Source organism: Trachymyrmex septentrionalis, unplaced genomic scaffold, assembly GCF_001594115.1.
Source record: "Trachymyrmex septentrionalis isolate Tsep2-gDNA-1 unplaced genomic scaffold, Tsep1.0 scaffold185, whole genome shotgun sequence".
Taxonomy (NCBI): domain Eukaryota; kingdom Metazoa; phylum Arthropoda; class Insecta; order Hymenoptera; family Formicidae; genus Trachymyrmex; species Trachymyrmex septentrionalis.
The window spans coordinates 31,584-42,054 of record NW_017305020.1 but is presented as its reverse complement, the minus strand read 5'-3'; the positions used below and the strand labels follow the sequence as shown (position 1 = coordinate 42,054).

Here is a 10,471-nt window from a genome sequence, read left to right as displayed (position 1 = left end):
GCATTTTAGTATGGCAACGAGCCGCGGAAATGCACCCTCGCATATGACCTTGTTGTGGTGCGAGAGCTCATCCTGGTCATCGTCTCGAGACCGCTGTCGGCGCTGGGGCGGCCGAACCTGAGTGTCGGCTCGGAGTGCTAACAGTGTCCTGTACGCAGCTCTTCGTTAAATAGGAGGGCTGCATACACTCTACACAAGAATTTATTTTCGGTGCACCTTCGGTGCGTATCTGGTTATGTTTTGAGCACGGGTTTGACATACCTGCGGACTCGAGTTCCCATACTTATGCATCGCACTTAACATCTGGAGGTCCCGTCTCCTTACCTTGCAAGAAGTAATCGGGGTTCTCCTGCAGCATAGGCTGAACGCACAGGACTGCATCTAAAATCCTGTACGACGAGTTGGACTTCTATAGAAGTCCCCCTATCCTCTGGCATTGGTTGGATTGATAGGGAGCTGAGGGAAATCTCTGACCTCTCCATGCCAAGGAGATCTGCTTTTAGCAAGCTTTCGGCATATTGGAGAAGATCTCCGAATTGCGTGCCGTATCAGTATTGTAGGCGCCTCATACGCATTCGCAGACGATCGAGACCGAATCTGAACCATGTACTTTGGTCCGAGTTTCGTATTGCAAGAAGAAGTCTCAAGAGGGCTATATGGCGTTCGAAGTCGTCTTTGGAGAGATCTCCTGGAGATTCTGGAGGTCGACCTTTGGGGCCCCCTATAGGGCCATAATGAATAGACTTCACCCGAGTTCCTCATCTGTAATGATGGCTCTCGTTTCGGGGGGGGGGGATTATCTCCGAAATAATGGATGTTTTGTTTCCACAGATGCCAGCTGATGAAAATCGGCCCGAGCAAAGCACTCCTTTTGTGTCTGTTAAATGAGGTAAATTATACGAAAGGATCTTGTGTCACCGTTTACAGCAGCACTTGGATTCTGCTAGTGGAATATCGAGCAATCAATTCAGTTTTCGCATCAGTCGTCCACTTGATTAATGCGATATGAGGGAGTTGGTAAACGATGACGTGCGGAATGGGGATGTGATGTTGGCGGTGTCGTCGGACATCATCAATGCTTTTAACTCCCTTGCGTGGTCAGTTATTCGCTTGCCTTTGAAGGCCAAGGGTGTCCCGGAGTATTTGAAATGTACTCTTGGGGACTACTTATCTGATAGATACCTTGTCTATGTCGATCGGGATGATCTGTTGATTAGATCAACCATGACGTACGGTGTTCCTAAGGGTTTGATCTTAGAGCCGACCCTCTGGAATGTCGACTACGATCTGATCTTGCGTCTGGAGCTACTGATGGACTGCTCCACCGTATGTTACGCTGACGACATTTTGCTGGTGGCGAGGGGTCCCTCATTTGAGAAGGCCTTTGTGCGTGCGGAGCTGACCATAATGGCAAGTGGCCATAATAATTAGAGCCATTGAGAAGTTTAGTATTACGATGTCGGTTAATAAGATTGAAGTGATCGCTTCCATGAGCAATGATATTCTGGATACCTCCCTTCGAGTCGGAGGGAAGGCGATGGTCCCTCTTGGGACTATCTTGAAATACCTAGGATTAGTCCTGGATTTGAGTTGGACTTTTCGGGATCACTTTCGCCTCCTTCTTCCTAACTTTGGGGATGGCTGGAGCTCTGAGTAAGCTGACAGCCAATATTGGCGAACCTGGTGAAAACAGACATCGCGTATACACGTCCATAGTCATGTCGATCGTCTTATACGGTGCCCCGATTTAGACGCAAACTATGGCGGGTGACCGACATATGTATCGTAGGGTGGGGCGGCATAGTTCCAGCGGCGGCTTTCGCTCAGTATGATTCGGGGATATCGCACGGTCTCCCACGAGGCGGCGGCTATTTTAATGAGATCCTGCCCTTTAGATTTCTGGCGGATCGTCTAAGACATATCTATTGGCGTAAATGGTTGATGCTTCGGAGGGATAGCTTTATTCTTCCGAAGATTCAAGTCCTTCTGCGCAAGGTCGAGCAGCATCGTTCTTTGGCGCGTTGACGTCAGCATCTGTTCAGTCTTCCTTTGAAGGCGCCTGGTATGGCAGTCCGCAATGTCCTTGCTAATTGGATTGAAGAATGGATGAGTCGGCCTCACGTATCGCATGACTCAGATCTTAATTGGGTGCTTTGAGGTTTGTTTTTTAGATTGACCGTGCGAGCTCTCATTGTATGTGCTCATTGTATGGTGGCGATCCACACTTTTTTTTTGCCCTTCTTGGGTTGTTGAGCGTGAAGAGCTGTTCGAGACAACTTAACGTTCCGATAGAACTTGTGCAGTGGTGGGGGCTGCTTTGAAATCCTCACGTTGTTGGACGACTCTTGTAGAGATAATTTTTGTGAGACAATCATATGGAGGAAGGAACTGGCTGAACGTCAGAGTTTGGAGAGGCGGCAGGTTCTCTCTGCTTTTAGTGCTTCGGACGAATAGGATTAAATGTACATAGTTGGTCTATTCTTTTTTCGTGTACATCGTTGAGAGCTCGAACGGGCTCTTCCAATGGGGAGAATGCCTGCTTGACTGGATGAGCGTCCTTGGTCAGTGGGGCCCGGGCTTGATAAAGCTCTGGGTGGAAGTCCGATGTCCGACCGTTCTTTGGATTTTTTTTGGGGTGTAAATTTTGTGTGGAATGAATAGTGTGTAGGACACAAACTATTGCGATGGAAACTAGGTTCCACGACCTTAAATGCATCCTGATGAAATGTCGGGTAGGCGGTTCCGGGGTGCACCTATGTGCATACCTACGTCTGGTTGTAATGCAGTATAAGAAAAGTTTTTTAGCAGGTAGGCGAAGTGTCTGTTATCCTCTTTTGGATACAGGCGCCTCGAATCCTATACCCTCTGAGTGTCTTCTCATCATCCGGTTAAGTTTTCTCTCCTATGAGAGAACCCCGGATGATGGGCTAAGTGATTTTTCTTCTCCTTTCGCAAAAAAAACCGTGGAAATGCAAGACTGCAGATTTAGCGAATGACGTCCGTCGCCGGGCATGACCATATATGGTCATATCAATCACCAAAAGGCGTGAAATAAGACACTCGCGACGCGCGTAACGTGCCTGTAGATTCGTTTTTTGTGCGAGACTCTGCGGTCGGCGATTAGATAGCTGAATATAAAGAAGTGCGCGTTGTCTTATTACCGCGCCTTTTGATGATGCACGTTTGATGTAACGGAATGGAGATGCAATTTATTAGTACAACTGATGAGTTTTTTTAGATTCAATGAATATAGAATGCAGTTCATAACATAAATGATTATTTGTATTTAGATTTTATCAATCTTTGAATTGTAAGAAGAGTGTTTTCATACAATATAATCGAATGGAGAATTACTCGAGGTTTACTGATTGCACCTACATTCATAATTATAGCATTCAATTTTGAATTTTTTGATGTAATACATTGAAGGCTGAAAAAAAGCAGCCAAAACGTCGGAATTGTATGTATAAAGGAAGAATAAAGAAGAAATGTCAACGCACATTTATAACAACTGTGTATTAGCTCTTAGTTGCTTGATTTTATTGTAATATTACTTTAATATCGAGAGCTCAAAAACTTATACTGCTGAATACTTTAAAAAATTACAATAGTATTGCAGTTAAATCTAATAATTTTCATAATAATGCATACAAAAGAACTTCGAACTTAAATACTTATGTCATATACTTAATTATAATCTGCACGCCGTATTACTCGTTCGCACGTATTCAGATTGATTATACTTGGATTTGATTATACTTACTCTGTATTTTGTTTCTAAAATTCTATTAATCCTATACGTAGGCTGCTGGAAAAGTTTCTGCAAACAATATGAAAAAAAACATGTAAAATTCGGTAAATGGCTTTATTGTTTTTCGAAGTATTCGCCTTTAAGATCGATACATTTTTTCATACGCTGGAATCAATTTTCGAAGCATTTTTTCCACTCTAAGGCTAACCTCAGAAATTAGTATACGAAATGTTTCAACAGCTGCTTTAGGCGACTCAAATCGCTCACCACGCATCTTATTTTTAATGTTTGGGAACAAAAAGAAGTCATTAGGTGATAAATCAGGTGAATACGAACAATCAGTTATCAATTCGACATTATTACTGGATAAAAAATCAACGATTTGACGTACTGTGTGTCAGCTGGCATTGTCATAATGAAGGATGATGCGACGATTTCGGTTTGTTCTACGCAATTCATTTATGACTTCTGGCAAACAAAGGTTGTTGTAAATACCAATCAGTATTTACAGTCCTTCGATCCTCTGAAGCCACGGTTGTCACGGTTGTATATATTATATTGTATATATTGTATGTCCAGTATAACCGAAGAAATGATTTGCTTGGCAGCATTGCGTGAACGAACAACTTTTGTTGGTTTCGGTTCATTTTGAAATACCCAAACAGTGGATTGTTGTTTACTTTCGGGCTCATACGAATAGATCCATGTTTCGTCCCCAGTAACGATGTTGCAGACCAAATTTGACCTTGGTTGAATTTCTTTGCTCCATTTAACACGAGCCTGTTTTTGAGCTTCGGTCAAATTGTGTGGGATTCAACGACTGCAAAGTTTCCGTACGCTCAGTGATAATGCAAAATCGTATGTATTGCTTTCATGTCAATGCCTAAGGATGCCTGAATCTCGCGGTATGTTATATGCCGATCTCGCTCAATCATTTCACGCACAGCATCAACATTAGTGACAACAACAGACGTGGATGGACGACCTTCACGAAATTCATCACTAAGAAAGGTATGTCCATGCTGGAATTCGGTAAACCAATTATAAACAGTCCTATTGAATGGTGCTTCATCCCCAAAAGGCAAATGAAGTCGACCGATGCATTGTTTCGGAGTTAGATTACATTTGTAATCGTAAAAAATCATTGCCTGAAAATTTTCACGCGAAATTTCCATTTTCTTATAAAATAACTTCTTTTAAAATACTATGCAAACAAAATTAGTTGGCTTGGGTACAAACTGTCAATTGAATTATAGATTAAAAACATCTAATTTTACGGACATGATAGCAGAACGTTGGCGCCACTGGAAGTACTACATTGCAGAAACTTTTCCAGCAGCCTACGTATATTATAGACATTATTTTACTCGTTCACACGTAGTCACATTGATTATATTTACTTCTATCATATTTTGTTTTTAAAATTCTTTTAATCCTATATATTATAGATATTTTTTATGCCTTAACACGTACTTACGTTACTGTATTTATGTTTTAGTATTTTATTATTAAATTTTTCTAGTCACTATAATCAGAGTCGAGACATGAACGATTCACTCTCGGGATTGGTCAGCGTTATGTTTGAGATCGTGCGATGCGTTAGTGAAAACGAAAGTTTGTATAAACGTATTGTGTTAGTAAAAACGTGAGTTTATGTAACGTATGTGTGAGTTATATAAACGACGTCCCAGTAATGGCGTCCTTCCGGTCTCATGTCTCGACTCTTTTTGTAATAACTCTACATTTTTAGGTTCAGCAACGGCAAGTGTTTTTATATGAAAATTTTTTGTTTAAATTTTTTAATTTTGTTCTGTTACGTCCTTAATTTTCTGTAATAACTTGGGTTGAAAAGATAACGTAATTTGGATTTTATTTTTTAATTTTGTACAACAGAGTTTTGTTGAAGGTTTATATACGATTTGGATTGAGATAACAATTTTTAAAAATTATAATGTAGCATCAATTATTAATATCAGATCTTTTACATACCTAATATGTATTGTCCAAATTAAGTAAAATTTTTATTTTATTACTTTAATAAATAAAAATACGAGTACGTATCACTTAGGTTTCATTATATATTTTAAGTTAATAAATTTTGTTTGCAAAGCATGTATCTACAGCGTTTTTTTATCTTTTTTTAATAAGGTAAATGTATACTGATCTCATTTTGTAGTGTTTAACGTCATCTTATAAACAGTTTATGAATTAATCAATTTAGTACACACTTTTTCCTAAAGAACTGAAGAATATGCACTCTTAACACCTTTTTCTACTCTTTTTTTAAAAGGGTAAATTTTGTACTGATTTCCTAACCTCAATAGTCGTCAACTTTAACACTTAATATTTCGGTTCGTGGAGCAGATCGACGCTCTTTTCTAAAATCTGTATTTTTATGCGAAAACGCATCGATTGAGTCTATTTTTATCAAAATTTGAGATAATCGGAGTAATCTCAACCTTTACTATAAAAAACATTCAAGTTTTGTAAAACATGTCCGCTTAATAATAAAATTCCAACAATTTCTTATTCGAAGGCCCGTACCGTTGTACCAACGTTACACAATCAGACCTTAATTATTTAAATTTTAACAGACATGCAAATTTCCATAAGTACCGACCATCTTTAGTAGTATTACTGGATACACACTGGATCCGATGTGAGTCGTGCGATGCTCTATAACCAATCAGAAAACAAGATTTTGCTTCATATCAACCTAGTTTCTACCGAGGGATCAGAATGTAAGAACCAACCAATTACAGTCGAGTTCCCCTATTACAGTCAAACAACAGGGGAATGCTCGACTGTAGTTGGTTAGTTCTTACATGATCCGATTTAAATCCTCGATGGAAACTAGGCCATCGATATGAAATAAAATTCTGCTTTCTAATTGATTGCAAAACGTCGTACGATGCACGTCGGATCCAGTATAAATTCAGCACATCTCGTCGATATTGTAGACCACGCTTAAATACACCCAATGAGCGATCGTGCTTCTGGATGCATCTATTGGATATCGAACATATTTACATCTAGGCTGATATTCATAGTCAGATCTTATATTTAAGACTAACTTGGGGATCGATTGTAGATTTTAAAAGAAAATGAAAATTACAAAAGTGAGCAAAGGTTACTAGGTATTGATCAATTAAATTATAAATACTCTAGTGAATTTGCTCATTTATGTAATTTTCATCTCATGAAGATACACAATCGACCCCCTGATATCTATCATGAAACTTTTTTCTCTAGGATGAAAAGTGAAAAGCGAAAAGTTTCTCCATTAACTTCAATAGTAAAAATTTTCACGTTTCACTTTTCATCCTAGGGATAAAGTTTCATGATTGATACCAAGGTATCGATTGTGTATCTTCAAATGAGATGAAAATTACAAAAGTGAGCAAATTTACTCCTGTATCTTAAATATAGTCTTAAGTTGTCATGAACCAATCAGAGGGCCGCATTAGCGATTTAAGACGATCTTAAAATAAGAACCGACTAATGTGTACAGGCCTATATTCTTTATATTGGCTGCGTTCGAAAACGTCGCATCGGAGGCATCCGAGCGACGTTTCCGAATGATTTCCGAACGCAGCCATTATATTACTAAAGACTTTTTTTTTGCGATACGAAAAAGATAATAAATACCTATGTGATATTTTTATTCTGATTCAAGATAAAAATTAAAGGAAGAAAGTAAATATAAAATAAATGCAAACGAACAGTGCAACGAATACACGAAAAAGGAATGACAGATATGTCGCGAATCGTAAAGATTCTAAGAAACGTAAACAATTTGTGTTGGAACCCGGTATGACAGGATTTCTATGCACGTGCAACTTTCATGAGAGAGACTGCATTACTGAGGCTTATAGATTGCTCAATTTGTTTGCAGATGAGAAATCGGAAATACATAAGGTATTTCATTATATAGAGCAAAGTATATTGAACATTTGTGAGTATTTGCTGTTAATTATTATGAATATATTTTTATTTTTTTATTTTAAGGAATCTGAAACGTCAACAAACACACTCCATAAAAAGGAAACTGATAAATCTATAGAGGATATTGATGATGACATATCAGTTGCTTTAGAGAAAGAAATCAATAAACTCAGAACTGAACGTGAGATGTCATTGTCTTCTCGAAAATTTCAAGTATATTTGTCATATTGACTAACATTAATGAAGTTATTTTCTTTGAGATAAAATTTACAATTATCAGTATCATTATTTTCCATATAGGTAGTAGATACAGGTGTTAAAAATATGATTTTTATAACAAGTACTTTACCAAATCCATTAGAATTGGTTACCAAAATTGTTTCTAAATTAGATACAACCAAAGAACAATGTACCAGATACTTATTAAGGTTACTTCCAATTGAAGTTGTTTGCAAAGCATATATGGATAACATAAAGACAAAAGCAAATAAATTGTTTGAAAAGTATTTTGCTCAAGAACCTAAGACATTCAGCATTGTGTTTAAGTAAGTTAACTGTATTTCGTATTTATCAATCCTGGTAAATACAATGATATTTTATTTATAAAATTAATAACATTTTAGTCGTCGCAGCAATAACAGCATTAAAAGAGACGAAATCATTGAAGATTTGGCAGAAATAATATTGAAAAAAAATCCAGGTAATAAAGCAGATTTGAAAAACCCAGACATAGCTGTGATCGTTGAAGTAATACGTGGAGTTTGTTTATTCTCTATCGCTCCTCATTACTACAAATTCAAGAAATACAATCTTCTCGAAATATGCAACAATACAAAAAATAAGGTAATACTTTTTATAATAAAGTTGCACAATATTTATATATGTATATGCATAAAGATTTACTTTATATATAAATATTGTTATTTATCGTTATCTTATATATTATTGATATAATAAATTCATATTTTCAAAATAATATATAAATTTAATATATAAAATTTTTTTAGATAATCTGTAAGGAAGAAAATTTAGCAAATGAAAAAAATACTAATATAATTGTATCAAATACAAAAAAACGAGTAAAATATACTGATAATAAAAATTTAGATGTACTCGAAGAAAGAGAACAAGTCAACTAAGCTCACTGTTTCAGACAAATTTATAAATGTATATAATAACACTTTTACATTTTATAAAGATATATAGACGATAAATAAATGTCACACGCATATGATGTGAAATAATTTTTATATATTTTTATTAATACACTTCTCTTAAAATTGTTAGTAATAATTTTCTCTAAAAATATCTCTTACTGTGTATAAAAACTTATCATTTGAATTATACACAATAATTATTTTTTTTCCACCAATTGATTCATCTCATTCTGTTCATAAAACTATTAAGATACGATCATCAAAAAGTTAATAGTTTACGAATTATTTAATATTTTATGTCAATATATACCAGAATAAAGCATAAAATATCTTGTAAACTATTGGTTTTTTGATATCATTGCTTAATATTTTTATATGCAGAATAATTAGAGGAAAAATAATTAGAGGAAATGTTATGTACAAAAATTCACATATAATTCCATTTAAAAAAACAAAATGACCTTCATAATAAATTTGAGAAGTTTACGGTATAATAGACCTCATACAATTATTATGTGAATTATTCTGGAATCGATTAACATCAAGTTCCGATATGAAGAGGCTTGAATCCAGACCGTATCTTGCCATTATTCTTCTTGCAAACATGCGAGTACAACATGCGCTTTTTAATATTTTAATTTTTGAACATCTGTTGAACGTAATTACAGGTAACATTTTTAAATTTATTTTTTAACATTGAAAATGACTCGATAGGACTCGAAACGTCTATACGAATTTTAAGATTGTTTATAATAATATTGTTACTCATATAATATCCAGAGTAGTTCTTAGCCCTATTTTACATTGTTTAAATTATTTAAAAAATGTTTCATCACACACATGATGCTTCTTTCGATACAGAACAACTTTATTTCAAGCATTTCTTCCTATCTCCAAAACTGTTATTCGGATGGCCGGTCTTAGATGAGACACTCTATATGTTGTTAGAGTTAAATCGAGCATAAAAACTTTTGAAATCAAGATCCTATGGTAGTGTAATGGTTAGCACTCTGAACTTTGAATCCAGCGATCCGAGTTCACATCTCGGTGAGACTCTTTTTATAACTATATAATTTTCAATTTGTTGTGAATCTTGATAAGACAAAGTGTCGTATTTAATATCATACTATATACATTATGATATATTTTGTAATTCAATTAAAAAAATATATACAATAAATTAAAAACGAAAGAAAGAAGGTAATTCCTTTAATGTCGTCAGTTACTAACACTGTTCTGAAATTGAATACTTCAAGTAAATAATGGAATTCTCTGAGGCCTACAACTGACGTTGACTCTTAGAGCGGTATTCATAGTCCGATCTTATTTCAAGATTGTCTTAAGTAATATCTTAAGATGTTAATACGGCCCTCTAATTGGTTCATGACTTCTTAAGACTGTGTTTAAAACGGTCTCGAATATAAGATCTGAATACCGGTTTTAGGGCGATTTTTACTAAGTTCTGCTTATACCCGTAGTTCATAGTCCGTTCATAGTCCTTCCTTGAGGAATGAGGATTCCTTGTTCCTTATTTCACGTTTCATAAATCTTCCTTGACCAAACAAGACACCTTATTAGCTTTCTTTTCTTAAGGAAGGTTACGAGTTTTCTTAAGGAG

At 35.9% G+C, this 10,471-nt stretch overlaps 2 protein-coding genes across 2 annotated transcripts; both read left to right on the top strand.

Moving 5' to 3' along the window:
- Positions 1–1,005: 1,005 nt before the first annotated feature.
- On the top strand, positions 1,006–1,431 carry LOC108746647. The gene has a single exon (XM_018483549.1). The coding sequence runs from the start codon at positions 1,006–1,008 to the stop codon at positions 1,429–1,431; it is 426 nt and encodes a 141-aa protein (XP_018339051.1).
- Positions 1,432–7,241: 5,810 nt separating this feature from the next.
- Positions 7,242–8,914, top strand: LOC108746653 (THUMP domain-containing protein 1 homolog). The gene is made up of 6 exons (XM_018483554.1): positions 7,242–7,256; positions 7,428–7,669; positions 7,760–7,909; positions 7,997–8,241; positions 8,320–8,539; positions 8,704–8,914. Exons 2-6 carry the CDS (start codon positions 7,463–7,465, stop codon positions 8,833–8,835), a joined length of 954 nt encoding a protein of 317 aa, XP_018339056.1. The 5' UTR covers positions 7,242–7,256; positions 7,428–7,462; the 3' UTR covers positions 8,836–8,914.
- The last annotated feature ends 1,557 nt before the right edge of the window (positions 8,915–10,471 follow it).